Genomic DNA, 14,712 nt, shown 5'->3' on the forward strand with positions numbered 1-14,712 from the left:
GGAAACCTACTGTGAATCAGTATGTACACTTCCTCCTTGGATCTATTTTATACAAACATACCGAAGACTTGTAAAGTCTAATAGAAGCAGATGGTATAGTTGCAGGCTTATGGAAGATTTTTTTTTGGTTGGTTGTTGGTTAGTTTTGTTTTTCCCCAAAATCATAGAATGGTTTGGGTTGGAAAGGACCTCAAGATCAACCAGTTCCAGCCCCCTGCCATGGGCAGGGACACCTCAAGCTAGACCACGTCACCCAGTGCTCTGTCCAGTGTGGCCTAGAGCACTGCCAGGGATGGAGCATTTATCACTTCTTTGGGCAACCTGAATAAATGGTTGAGTGAATGATGTAGCAATTTAACACAGCCACTCCTTAAGCGATCAGTATACTCTCATTTACTTTTTCACTTACTCCTTAATTTATTTAAATTTTATATGCTTATTACACAGTTTTCATGATTTTCATATTTATAGGCAGGGTTTATGAATTGTATACAAGCTTTTTCATTGTTCCACTGTTTCAAAGCTAAAGTACTACATTGGCTTCATCTGTAAGTTCTCATGTAAACTGAAACTGTAAACAAATATAATGTAAAACATACAGCATACCAGTAAAGTTAGATGTGATTGGGAAGAGATGGTACTATATGTTTCAATTTAGAGAGCGTTGCTTATAAATCTCTGTTTTGGACATGTCAATTGTGATATGCCTTCATAATAGGTTTGATCTATTTAATTTTGTAGATTCTCCTAGTTATATAGAACAAAACATTTTAATAATGCCTCTTAAAATATGAACTTTTATGCTGTGTATTTCAAAATCAGAGTTGGTAGGGTCAGGGTGAGTGCATTCCATGTGTGTATATAAATGGTGTCACTAGTTTTTCTTGTTATGTGTTGGTGTTGCTTTCATTATTACTAAAAGGCTAAGTCACTAAGGGAAGAGGCTGTTGTAAAGGGTTTTTCTTTTCCATTGGAACAATGGTAAAAGGATTATCTAACATCCAGATTTCAGATTTCCATTTGGCTTACAAATGAGAATAAAGAATGTATAGAGCACCTGTAAAATCAGTTCCCTGTCATACATGTTCTACCCATACACGTTTTCATACCCAAGATGAAATCAGTAAACTTAATTGGAAGACAAGCATGTTCCATGTAAAACCCCTTGAGGCATACACTCCTAGCTGCATGTAGAAAATGCACTTGCATTGATGTAAATAGTCTTAGCTAATAAATACTAATCTGGGAAAGATGTAATTGTGGGGTAGAAGCTTGTAGTTTTAGAGCTCAACAAAGATTTTTGTAGGAAGGTTTTCAGGAGAGATTTAAAGGCAGATTAATATCGAATGCACACAGTTATAGTTTGCTGTTTAAACTGCAACTGCCTCTCATGATGAAATGGTTAAGCCCTGAAATAGGAATTCCAGAGACATCCAATTTATACTGCAATGTAGTCAGTACTGTATTTTGCTACTTCTCTGTAATATACAAATTTGGAAGATTATGCTAATGATGTAAGTATTAAAGGTAGCATTAGCAAAACCAATAGATAAATCACAAGTATCTTTGCAGGTGAACAGAAACAGGTCTTTGACTACCGATGGAGATGGGATTTCTACCTGCATTTCAGAAAATGAAGCATCATCAGTTCTGGTTTTCAGAACTTAAGATACAGAAAGAACTTGCTGATTGTGGTGTTACAGTCATGTATGTTCCTCACCTGCGGGTTCCACTGCTGTTTGTGACCCTGTTCTTTGCACTATAAAATATCTGTGCTGGTAGAAAGGCTGTTCTAATGTAAAGATAGTAATTGTTATGGTTACAGTGAAGACAGATTTGGTACTATTATTTTAATACACAGGAAATACTCCATCCCCAGGCAGGATTAGTGTTACAATATTGAAAAAATTTTACTTCACAGGTATTTTATGTATAATAATGAGACATATTTATATTCTACAATATTGGCAAAATATATTTATCATAATTCTTAAGCTTCTGCAACAGCTGAAACAGAGTTGGGGTGTGGGAGCAGCTAGTCAGCATGCAAGTACTGCACGCCAAATTCAAATTATAAAGAGCAGCTGAAGTAAGCAGCACAAATCCTCCACATCTGTTTTTCTGAACAGCTATCTAAAATTCAGTTACCTTAAGTTGTTTAGGCTTGGGCTCAGACAGAAAACAAGCAGTGAATGCCAGCCTTTTAAAATGTGTATCCTGGGTGGGACTGCCTAAGGGACAAATATTTTGTGCAATGGACCTTACCCCGTAGGCTCTTGATTTTTTTTTTTTTTTTTTTTCATTCAATAATGCAACTGTATAGGGATTCTTGAGAAAGAATTAGGCAAGAAAAGTTTGCCCTATGAACAGTGCCTTGAGCAATGTCAGATGTGACAAATTCCACTGAACAGGGCAGTTGCACTCCCAAAGTAACAGATGTTGATGATTGGCTCTAAAAATAAAGCCCTGTTATGTATTCACACACAGCCTTCCTGAGCAAGATTTTATATATTAACCCACCCCACCCCCCACACTCTAGCTATGTTTGGTAGGACTTTCAAATCGTATGTAAACCTGCAATTTGTGACGTAACTTTACAGTTTCTTCACCATGGAAGTACACTATGTAATTGAGTAGTGGCATTTAGTTTCTCACTTGTTTGTCTACCAGTTTTGCTTTTCTGTTTAGTGACACTGATAGCCTGCTGTTGGGATTGAAAAAAATACATAGTACACCCTGCTTAGCTTATGTTAGTAATGGCATAACAACATTTACAATATGATATTTAGCCAATTCTAATTCGTAGTGCTGCAGAGGACATACACTGTAAACAGGCCCTTTTCTACTATAGTCCCCATTCCAGGCATTTTTAAAGTACTCCAAAAGCTGCTAGATAATTTAAGGAAAAAAAAAAAAAGAAATGTGAAACAAATTACTGACTACGTTCTACTCTGTTTTGTGAATATGGCATTGAGGTAGCAATATAATTTTTGGATATTATATAGCAGATTATTTTGATGCATAGTGTCTGCCAATTCTTCAACAGGATTAAGTATAAGCTTTAGTATTTTCATATAGCATAAAGGTAATGGTTCTTTTTACTTAGAGGCACAGGAGTTAATAGTAACTGTCATGGGTTCAGCAGCAGCAGCAGTCATTTTTCTCCTTCTTAGGAGCTGGTACAGTGCTCTGTTTTGACTTTTGGCCTGGGAACAGCACTGATAACACCAGTGTTTTTAGTTGTTGCTAAGTAATGTTTAGTCTGACCAAGGACTTTCTGAGTCTCATGCTCTGCCAGGGAGGAGGGGAAGCCAGGAGGAAGCAGAGACAGGACACCTGAGCCAAACTAGCCAAAGAGGTATTCCATACCACAGCATGTCATGCCCAGTATATAAACTGGGGGCAGTTACCTAGAAGGGCTAGATCACTGCTTGGGTCGGGTTGGGTATCGGTCAGCGGGTGGTGAGCGGTTGTATTCTCTTCCCTTGTTATTTCCCTTATCATTATTGGTGGTAGCAGCAGTGGTTTGTGCTGTACGTTAGTTACTGGACTGTTCCTATCTGAACCCGTGGGAGTTACATTCTTTCGATTCTCCTCCCCATCCCTCCAGGAGTGGGGAGGGGAGGAAGGGGGGAGTGAGAGAGAGACTGTGTGGATGGACTTAAACCACGACAGTAACAACTTCTAAGAAATGACAACTCATTCATTACCACTTACTAGGAAATAAACATTATTAAACCTGTAATTAATACAGTACAGTTTTTTCTCTTAATAACAACATGCTTCTCAATTTCATTTAATAGAACATTGGCAGGGCTTAGAAGAGCTGTCCTGATAGTTTGCTCTGTGCTTTAAAGGATGGTACAGAAAATCCAAAAGCGTATGTATGTCTTGGGCTTTTTTCCCCTGACTGAAGTCAGGTAAATTGCTCCAGCAATGTTTTTTGATCCTTCCACAAAAATATAATAAAAGCAAAGAAAAATGTTTTTGGCTGTGATAGTCTTTAATATGCATAAGTACAGAGTGAGACGCATGCTTATATATGTTTCAGCTAATTAAGTTGTCATACTTGATCTTCAGTGATGGCCCCCATTCTTCTTTGGAGGAAACAGAGTATATTCAATACCAAGAGCGATGACGAAGGCTGCAAATCCCCACTTAAGTCCCCTAGTAAAGACTTCTGTTAAGGTGACAGGTTTTGCAAAGCCACCCATGTATCTCCAGGCTTCATTACTAAAAGAAAAATAAAATCAAAAGAGTAAGATCAGTGGAGCCATTGTGATAAACATTAACAAGAATATCTTTGTTCCGGGAAAAAAAAATAAAAAAAAAATGAAGGTGTTTCAACTAGATACACATTGAGACTGTACCATTTCTATCACTGAAATATCATTTAAGTAACAGGAGTCACCACATGTAAAATACATATTATTAACTATAACCCTTTATCCATGTAATTTGAGACACAAGCAATGCCAGCAAACAACATAATTGTAGTAAGCTCCCCCTAATTCTCTTCTCTTTTTTATTCTTGCTTGAAACAAAATCAGAACCTGCTAGCACAGGTATGGGATGGAATGACTGCAAAGGTTAGTTGTTGTACTAGATGGTATCTAGCATAGTTAAATCTTAAAAGGGACTATTTTTTCCAGTCATAGAAAACATCATAATCGGAAGGCACTTTCTGTTTTACAATACAACACTGAACTATGTTGGCATCTGAAAAGCCTACTAAAATTTAAAAAAAAAAAAAAAAAAAGGAAAAAGTGTATTTGACTACTAAACTACAAAATATTTGAACCTTACACTGTTTTGCCTTACTGTTTTCAACCTATAGTTACTGAAATGTTGGTCACTCCTATAACTGATTAAGTATTTATGTGTAGCACAACCAGTGTAATCTATAAACAGTTTGTCTCTCTTAAGGAGTGAAAAGTCCTTAAGAAAAGGAAAAAAAAACATTTGCACAAAACCAAGCAATAAAGTCAGAACCATCATTTCAGGAGAAGATACAGATTTTTTTTAAATAAGGTTCAAATACTTATATTCATAAATAACCCCTTGTGCAAGTGGCTTCTGTGACTTGGGATGAAGGCTTTTTGGCATGGAAAGTATCTTCTAGATGCTAATACAGGGTACTATAGGCTTAGGTTTCCAAATATGACATCTTTCACACAGTTTATTCTGTATTGAATATGTCCATTAATGTGTGTTTGCTACAAAGGTGGAAAGCTGATCCCCTGTTAAAAGGGATTTAATATACCAAAAAAGGGAGCCCTAGAGAGGGTTATATTTTCAAGACTTCTAGTGCAAGATACTAGTAATGCAATCTTCTAGATTACTGAAGTAAATAACTTCATACTTTAATTTCTCCTTCATTAAGGAAGATTGGCACAATACTTGTCCTATGGAACTGGAATATTACTTTACATAGAATTTGAAAAGTTCAGGAGGAATCATCTCATGCTTTGAGAGTTTGACTTTGTTCCTTATTTCAGCTCTTCATGTAATTGGCTCAATTCCCTTCTTTTACCAGAGAAGCATTAATTAATTTTTTATCTAGGAGGGGCAACAAATATTACACAAGCTCTTTTCCATTTTGCCGTTTTGCAGCACTTTGTGAACTTGGAGGTCTATGCACTAAAAGTCAGGTTAATTGACACTAGATATATGATGTTAAACTGTTCATTTTTTAAAAAATGTGAATAAGCCTACAACAATTTTGCCTGAAGCAAAGGAGGAAAAGAATGAAAACTAAACTGCTTGCACTCCCACGGAAATACAGGCAACGTACATTACATCAACTTCAACAAGATCTGAGCACACAACTTCTTTGCTGAAAAGGTACAGACTTACTCATGTGTGCAAGACCGAATACTACTTACATGTTTTAGTGGAGGAGGTCATCGTGCCTGTATCATCATGAAAGATCACAAAGTGCAAGGGTGCCTTGCAAAATGAGGCTGGTAAAGGTGATGCAAGGTGTGACCTCCATGCAACAAAGTAAATAAAAACTGAAGTGCTGACTAATGTATTCTAGACACATTTTCAGTATTTTTAGTAAAGAATAATCTGTACTGACCCAGTCCAGTTGACAACATGAAATTAAAATTCAGAGGCTCTTGCACTTACCGAGCCCATGGATCCCTAAGACCCCGCTTAGCTAGCTGTTCCTGGACCTTCTCTAGTGGAGTACCCTCTATCTTCCATTGCCTGTAGTCAGGGAGTTCAATTTTGCTGTGGCCATGGCCATGTTCATTTCCATGCCCCATACCTACAAGAAAACATTTTTTTATTTCTCGGACAATATCAGATTACTTTCACACACCTGTAAAGAACAATACACTGTACAGGAAAACCAGGGAGGTTACAAGAAGTATTCCAAAGCAACTCACACTGCATACAAAGCATCTTCTGCACTGTACACAGTGCAGTGTAGAACAGAGAGCTAAGAGACTTTGTTCTGCATTTCAGAAGTTCATGATTAAGCACAATAAAGCAAACTGTGCAGACTTCAATATTACTGTGTTGTAAGTCACCACCACCATTACATTTATGAAGCAGATCTGTAAATTGTCCTTGCCAGAAAAGTGTCAGAAAAGTGTCAGAAAAATTACTGTTTCCAGTGTCTGTGAATGCTTTTTAGCAACACCGGGGCCCATCAAGTTGCAGACTTTCTAGAGTACATCAGAAAGCTCAGAGTTCAGTTTGGAAATATCCAGTTTGGGTATGGCAGAGCTATGATCACCAAGCTCTGAAGGAAAACATAAGACAAACAGAAGACTTGGCTCCTCAGCTCCTGTTAAGTTGCCACCAATTTAGTCAAACATCCGTGGCAATGAAGGGCAAGGAGATGCACCTTACCAGGCATTTCATGAGGCTGGGAAGTACATGCTTTATTTAGGTATACCTTTGAGAGAACTATGAAAATATTAAGGTTCTTACTAAAATGTGATAAAGGCAGATGGGAAGGAAAACATTTTCAGTGTGATCATGAAGGACTGTAAGAAAATAACGGCTTTTAAGTCTTTATTTTCACAAAGCACCTGAGACTCTTTGAGTCGGTTTCTTTGCCATTTTAATACATACTTGGTAGCAGATTCAATGTCCTTAATTTTTTTCCAAGAATTGATTGTAATGTAATGGTGCAGAGAACACAGCTTTAAAGCTTGTAAGTCTTGAAGACACCAATCGATGGAGACAAACACCGAGGATTCTCTTGCAGAAGGAAACCTGAAGACGAGCCCTAATGCAGACATCCCCCCAGAAGTTCCCACCGCATTAAACGCCAGAAGGCCCCTTTCCACACGGCAGGGGGGAGCTGCGCCCATGCGCACCAGCTGGCACAGGTTGCACTGCAGTACGGGCCGGGCACCCCATGCCACCACCACCAGGGCCGAAAGGGCGCCCCGGGATGGGGCGGGCGCGCAGGATGCCAGCGAGGAGGCCTGGTAGCCCGGACGGCCCGTCTAACGGCGCCCGGGGAAGGGCCACGGCGGCTGCGCGAAGCCGGTCTGGCTCAGGCGCATAGCCCGAGCCGGGCAGACATCGCCGCCAGCAGTCCCTCCACTCCCCTCCCCGCACACGCACACACTCTCGAGGAGGTCAGGGCGCGGGCAGATCCCAGAAGGCGCCCAAGCCGGCCCCCTGCCCCTCTCACCGGCGGGCCCTGAGTACCTGTCCGCTCTGTGACCCTCCTTCAGAACGCAGCCGTCACCCGGAAGCGGAAGTCGGAGGGAGGACCGCCGCTACAGGAAGTGTAGCCAGCCACGAGGGTTCCGGGCAGGTTCCGTTCCGCTTTCTCCTGTGTCCTGGTGAAGGCAGCGAAGCTGTTGCTTTCCCCTCTGCTGCTGGCAGCGCTCCCGTCGCGGCTCAACGAGGCAGGTCCCGCACAAGAGCGCTGCCCAAGACCTGGGCGAGAGGGGGACGGAGACAGGCATGGAGGAGAGAGCGGCCAATCACTGCGGGGTTTGTTGGGGGCGGGAGCGGCCCAATGGGCGGGTGCATTGTTGAGTTGCGGGGTTGGCAGTGGCTGGAGGTGGTGGCGGCAGCGGAGGAGGAGGAGAAGAAGGATAAGAAAGAGAAGAAGAGGGTGAGGGGTTTGGTACCGAAGCCGTTGGGGGTAGTGTGGTGGCGTTGACGGCGGGCGCGGGGCCTGGGCCAGCACCAGGGCTCCCCTCTACCTTGCTTGCTCTTCGTTTGCCGCTGCCCGCCGGTCGCTACCGGCTGCGCAAGCAGGGACGGAAGCCCGCGGGGTCTGTGCGTGCGGGGGCGCCAGCCGCCGTTTCCCCCCGCCCCCATCTCCTGCTCTCGCCGCTCGCCGGGGCGCCGCGCTCGTCCTCCCCTTTCCCCTCCCTCTCCCCTCAGGCGGCGGGGGGAGCATACCCGCGCCCGGCGGTTATGTAAGCCCCGGGCCCGCTCGCCCCCGGCCCTGACAGGGGAGGGCGGCGGAACGGCCTCGGGGGCTGGGGCAGTACCCTCCCGCTGCCTGCCTGCCCGTCAGCCCTCAGGGTGCCCCTCGTCAAAGCAAGAAGTTTTAGGGAAATCGGAGGTGCTCGCAAGCTCTGGCATCAGGAGCAAGCTCCTGTTTTCCAGTGAATACATTTTAAAAGAGCATCGCTCTTTGTTTCCGTAGGAGAACTGGGGAGACGTCCTGAGATTGCACTGAAAGGTAAGTGGAAGTTAAGAATTCTCTTGACAGCTGCTTCTTGAACGAGAAGGTCGCTTGGTTCCATTCAGCACCTGTCTCTGGGGAACTCGGCATTTTGCATGCTGTGCCTATGTAATTGTGAAGTGTCGTTTGCATTGGTATCGGGATAATTCATTTTTTTTTTTATCTTCCCCAAGGTTAGGTACACAGACCCTTTCCTCTGAAAAGAAGGTGTTCAAAGTTAACTACTCAGTGACTTAAAAAGGTTGAAATTATTCATCAATTGTTGATGAATCGATAATGCTGTTTCTTTAGAGCAGAATGCAAACTCTGTTATCTTAATTTCTAATGCTCTTAATAAGGACAGGAATAAGCACTACAGATTATGCTGGCTGAATTTTAGGATAGGCGGTTGTGCCCTTTTTTTTTTTTTTTTTAATATCCTGATGTAAAGCTGCTAGGTTTCAGGGTTTATTTTTTTTATAGGGATCCTGGGAATGCATGAGAAGAGTTCCAAGGGGGAATGCAATTATCATGTTATTAACAGTGAAACTGTTCTAAATAGTGTGCCATCTGTTTAATCCAGACTCCCTCTGTCTGGTTTCAGCATTGAATGTTTTTTACTGCAAGATCAAGTCTACAAGATTCAGAGCAGTCTCATCTCTGCAGATGCAGTGTCGGAATGAGAGGAGACACATTTGTTTTTCTGTAATTGGGTGGGGTGGAAATGCAGGAGGGCTTTTTATTCCTGAGGTGCCTAAATCTCTGTCTTATAAGGGATGAAGTTCTGTCAGATACCTGCAAAGTATTGCTTGTTTCTTAGTGTAGCTAAAAGTTAATGGGTATGTGTTCAAAGTCCAGCATTGCTGAGGAATGTTAGTATTTTCCTCAGAGAAAAATTTCAAATGACTCATAGACATGTTGGATGCCAGGCACTTTGGTTTTATATTTTGAATGAAAAATACAAAGTCCTGGGTTTATCTGTGATTTGTTTGTTTTGTTTTCTTCCTGGAGCTTGGAAGCATGATTTGATTATTTATGCATGAATCCATACTTGACTGGTATTGCTGAGTCTATCAACATGGTATTCAGTTCTTATCACAGAATATTGACTGTATGTGACCTATTGTGGCTGAGCAGAATTGTAGCAGAGGAGTGCACTCAGTAAGATTTGTCTTCAAGTATGCTATCATTTTTAAGGTTTAACCAAGTTTTGGGTAGCTGTTTCCCCCTACCCGAGTAGTTAAAAACTCTTCATAGGAAAAACTGTGTGCAGTTGATAGATTTCTTGAGGTTGCTTAATGTTTTGCTTGTTGAATTTCCTCTTTTTTCAGCATGGACCATACCCTTTTCTTTTAAAAATAAGATTGCAAATATGAAGGATGTGATGCTTTGGGAATATAGGAAGCTTTTTGAAGCTCTGTCCTCACCAAATAAGTGAGTTTGCATAATTTCAAGGGGGTTACAGTCTTGCTACAATCTGTTTTTGATAGGAAATTTCACCATAATTGTAGTGTCAGCCTGAAGAAATTAATGGTATGCAGAAGGAGCTAACATAAAGGAAAGGAATTTTCGTCTTGTGTAGAAAATGCTGTATGACCTTTAGGAAGGGAAGGTCATTTGGACTCCCTGTACAAATAATCAGTACTTTCTGTGATTTAGTCAGTTGCTTATTTTATTTTATTTTATTTTATTTTATTTTATTTTATTTATTTTATTTGTACTATTTATGGAGGGGACAATTACTGAAAAGATTAAGTGTTCTAGGATACAGTTATGTTAGCAGGTGTCCAGCTATGCTTAATAATGATTAGCTGGGATTCCTGCTTATGTTCTAGGTTAAAGGAAGATGGCAGGGCTTTCTTTAATAGCTTTCAAAAGCCCGTGTTTCCAGAAATTTGTGTTGATACGCATTCTGGATTACACATTGTGAGATACAGTATGGGTTCTGTTCTTCTCTGCCTGTGCATATAACATTCTTTCTAGCATTGACCTGTGTTTAGTGGTATGCTCTTCATGATTGTTTTCTGGAGTAGAGAGCTGTGTGACTGACAGTGACTTGCAGTATTTTCAGTTTGGGGATGACAAAAAATGGTTGTGGGGTTCTTTGGTCTTTTTGCATGTTTGGGTAGGGTTTTGTTTGTGTGTGTGTGATGTTTTGTCGTCATGTATTGTTCCGTCCCCCGCTCCCCGTGTCCTAATATGTATTTGAACCACTTAACCACTGTATCTTTTTTTGCCTGAAATTTCATGTTACTTTCTCTGGATTTGTATTAGTAGTAATTTGTAAGTCATTGGAAGCCTTTTGTCAGTTGAATGAAATGGTCAATCATGCTTTAATTACAATAATGATGAAAAAGATCTTTCTTTAGTGCACCTTTGTTTCTTTGGATGTTTTAAAAAAAACTATGAAAAGTGGGGAAGCAAATTATTTTCTCCATTGGCATTAGAGAGATAAATATTATATAGTTGCTATCACAGTCTCAAGTCGCTGTTTCACCTCTCTTTTGGAAAAGTAATGTGCTGGTGCAACAGTCTTAGTTTCTTTCGAAGAACATTCTGCACAGGAGCAGCCATACTGGACTAATCTGCTGTTCTCTCTTGAAGTTTAAAGCTCTGGGATCCTGGTATGTGACAGGACTATCATTTCAAGTTCTGCTTGTCTCCATAGCTAAACAGTATTTGACAGTCAGTGCTTTATTCTTAAGCTTGCTTTCTAGGCAAGCATGTAGGGTTATGCCTTAGGTCACCTCTCCCAGTCTCTCAGTGGGGATGATGTTTTGTATAGCTTTTTATTCCGTGGATATACATCATTTTTAAACCCTTTTGAGTTGTGTATGAATTTTGCATCTACCGTTGTTTCTGGCAATAGGCACCATACTTACTGTGCTATGTGAATAAGTCATTCCTCTGTTCCGATTTGAACCTGTTGTGTGAGAGAACTTCATATGATATTCCCTGTTTTTTGTATAAGGAGGAGCAGAACTGTTTGGTTCTTTCCCAGGCAGTTTGATATGAGTTTAGAATCTTTAAAGATCGTGGTAATGTGTTCACTCAAACACTTGTCTGGGTAAGAAAATAATTTTAGGTTCCATTAATTGTCCTTATGCTTATTTCCTCATGTTAAGATACAAACTAGTATCAGGAAGCGAAGCTGGAGGCTTCCCTAGCTGACTCTTCAGGAAGGACATCAGTGCTACAGACATGGTCATTTAAGAGGTCCCATGGCTCTTTTGGGTGGAAGTTGATCTGGGCAGGGACAGTCATCAGTAGTAGAGTTTGACTTACTACTTCAGTCAGTTATTGTCATTTGCAAATAGAATTGTGAGAAGTAATTCTTGAGTTACTTAATGCTGTGTTCCACAGTGTTTACTTTGCAGTTACTTACTTGAAGTAGATAAAATTTTATGCAGAGTTGTGCCCAAGGAAACATTAATGTCAGAGTTGTACAAATTGTTCAGACTTTTCATGTAGGCTGTAAAGGCAACTATAAAAGAGAGACAATGCCTTTAAAAAAGGTTTGCAGGTGTCAGGTACTGTCTGAATGAATTCTTGTTTTATTTTTTTCCTGTACCTTTCTTCTGTTGTCTTCTTTGGCAGAAGTAAAGATTTTAAAAAATGGAATTTCAGGATGGTTGAGGTTTAAAGGGACCTCTGATGATCAAGTAGTTCAACCTCTTTGCTCACAGCAGGGTCAGCTAGGACAGGTTCCTTGGGACACTGTCTGGTTGGATTTTAAGTATCTCCAAAGCCAGAGACTTCATGACCTCTCTGAGTGACTTGTTCCAGTGGTTAAATACCTCATGCTAAATAATCTTCTTCTTGTGTTTAAGTTGAATTTCTTACATTTCAGTATGTGCCGAGATAGGGTTCTTTGAGAGTAAGAAAGTATTCTGAGTTTGTTTGTATAACTAATAGTAGATAAAAAGATAAAATAGCAAGTTGGTTGAATTTTTCTCTCTGCAGTTTGGCTTGGATAATTCATGCTTTTAATAAGAATAATAATTTAAAGTGTCTTTTAACTTTAGTCACAGGAGATATTTATGGAGTTGCTTACTACTCTCCTTGTTTTGTGTAGAATTCAGACTTCAGTTCCTAAACTTGAAATACAAGGTCAAGAGGTAAAGGGCACTTCTGATGAAATAAAATATAGTTATGTAGTAAGATCATACTGTAAACCACAATTCTCTTTTGCCAGCAATCCTACAGAAAAGAGAACATACAAACCATGACTGGGGGCTGGGTAAAGTAATACACAGTTTGCAAGCTGTTCCAACACATGCTGCAGGTTATCAATAATGGTAAAATTTTTGTATTGTAAGGAAAATTGCTGTGTGGCCATTAGTCATTCTTCTGTCAAATGTTATGAATTTGGGCACAAACTTTTTAATGTTCTGCTTTCCTTAGAGCCAAATAAGATAGAAATTGTGTGCTACATATGTCTGTTACGTGACATTTATGTTAATTTATAATGTTTGAAAAAGAATAAATTATGTGGTCATGGATCATATTTGTCTAATAAAAACTTTTACGATAATCTGCATATTTTAATTTTGTGCCACTGTAGAGTAATTTGCATCTCATGTACCCTCATGAAGGATTAGGCTGAACTCCGCAGCAACATTACTGTCACCATGAGATACCGTTTTCTCTGAAATCATGTGTTTCTCATACTATGGATTATATTTGAAAATATTAATGAGAGAATCGCTTGTGATTACTAATAAAATATTATTGAGGTAGATAACCATAATTCAGATGAATTGTAAAAGACAGAATTGTCGTTGGCAAGTCACCTTTTTGGTCTTTCCTTGATTCTGTTTTGCTCTTCTGCAGGCAGTCCAGCCTGCCTCTGCTGCCCACTGCCTATGTCAGATCTGCCACCTTGACCTCCTCATGTGATTCTGTAAGGCAATGGCTCAAATTTATTAACTTCCTTTTGTGTGAAAATAAGAAAGCCAGAGACATTTGGAAGGAGATCCCACTAGGGTAGTGAAATAAAACATCAGATGAATAACAATAGCAGGTAGACTATTTATTAAATTATTTATTTTCTCTCAGGATTGAATAGCATTAGTGGAAAGTTCCCTGGCTGCGTAATGCTGTTCAGCATAGGACCTGATGGAGATGGCTGGAACACTTCAAACCTGTTAAAACTCTTCCACGAATTCATTCTTTCTGCATATTCTGTGGTGGTTTTTTTTGTTTTGCTTATTTGTTGGGGTATTTTTGTGGTTTTGTTAGTTTTTTCTTTTTTTTCCTACAGAGTAATTAACAACATGTAATTTGATATTGTGTAAGTTCCACAGGTGGTTTGACTAACCATGAATTGTGCAGTTCAGAAATGCTAACTCTGTTGTTATGTGTAATCTCCATAATTTAGTTAATCTTACAATGTTTTTATTTTACTTACTCTGATTTTTCAGAAAACTGAATTGGTTAGGTTTGTTAGAATACAGATTGTCTGTGTGATGTACGGTTCATGAGTTCTTTAAATAGTTACACCTTTTCCTCTGAATTATATTTAAGTGAAATGTGTGACATGGACATTTGTGAAGGCTACATGGCTGGTTTGCTGATTCATACATGGCAATGTTGATAATTCTGGGATCTTTTTATATTTTCATTCCCTACATTTAGTAGTTTATGAACTTTTAAAAGTCATTATATTTAGAGTCTTCCTCCCCTCTTTTGCCATGCCTTGACCCGTATTTGGGCCGAGGGAATTATTCTGCGTCTACATCTATCTGGAAATACAGTGAGACAGTTTAAAAGAATGATCTTATTTTTCATGGCCATTCAGCTGAGAAGATACTGGGTTGGGAGATAATGAAGTGAAACATGTGTAAAATCTGCTTGAGTGTTCTTTGGTGGGTTTTTTTCTCCCTCTTGGCTTCATTTATTTTCTTTTTATTCAAATAATATTATATGATAATATGGTTATTTCTGATATTTGTCACCATATTTCTGAGAATTCTGGTGTCTGTTTCTTCTTTCCATCTCCTCCTATTTTTTGCTACATCCTTTCTGTCTCCTTTAGGTTTATGAATATCTTGAACTTT

At 39.8% G+C, this 14,712-nt stretch overlaps 1 protein-coding gene across 2 annotated transcripts; it reads right to left on the reverse strand.

The window, feature by feature from the left end:
* Window positions 1–3,982: 3,982 nt before the first annotated feature.
* NDUFB3 (NADH:ubiquinone oxidoreductase subunit B3) lies at window positions 3,983–7,914 on the reverse strand. Of its 2 annotated transcripts, none has more exons than XM_061456308.1 (3): window positions 7,678–7,914; window positions 6,133–6,274; window positions 3,983–4,233 (listed from the first exon to the last, which is right to left on the reverse strand). In XM_061456308.1, exons 2-3 carry the CDS (start codon window positions 6,270–6,272, stop codon window positions 4,077–4,079), a joined length of 297 nt encoding a protein of 98 aa, XP_061312292.1. In that variant the 5' UTR covers window positions 6,273–6,274; window positions 7,678–7,914; the 3' UTR covers window positions 3,983–4,076. The 2 variants fall into 2 exon arrangements, with proteins under 2 accessions (XP_061312292.1, XP_061312285.1); XM_061456301.1 differs by having other exon boundaries at window positions 7,661–7,912.
* Between the last annotated feature and the right edge of the window lie 6,798 nt (window positions 7,915–14,712).

This window comes from Pezoporus flaviventris, unplaced genomic scaffold (assembly GCF_033815535.1).
Source record: "Pezoporus flaviventris isolate CSIRO_AGI_PZ_B2104156 unplaced genomic scaffold, CSIRO_AGI_Pfla_v1 ptg000001l, whole genome shotgun sequence".
In the NCBI taxonomy this organism is placed as follows: domain Eukaryota; kingdom Metazoa; phylum Chordata; class Aves; order Psittaciformes; family Psittacidae; genus Pezoporus; species Pezoporus flaviventris.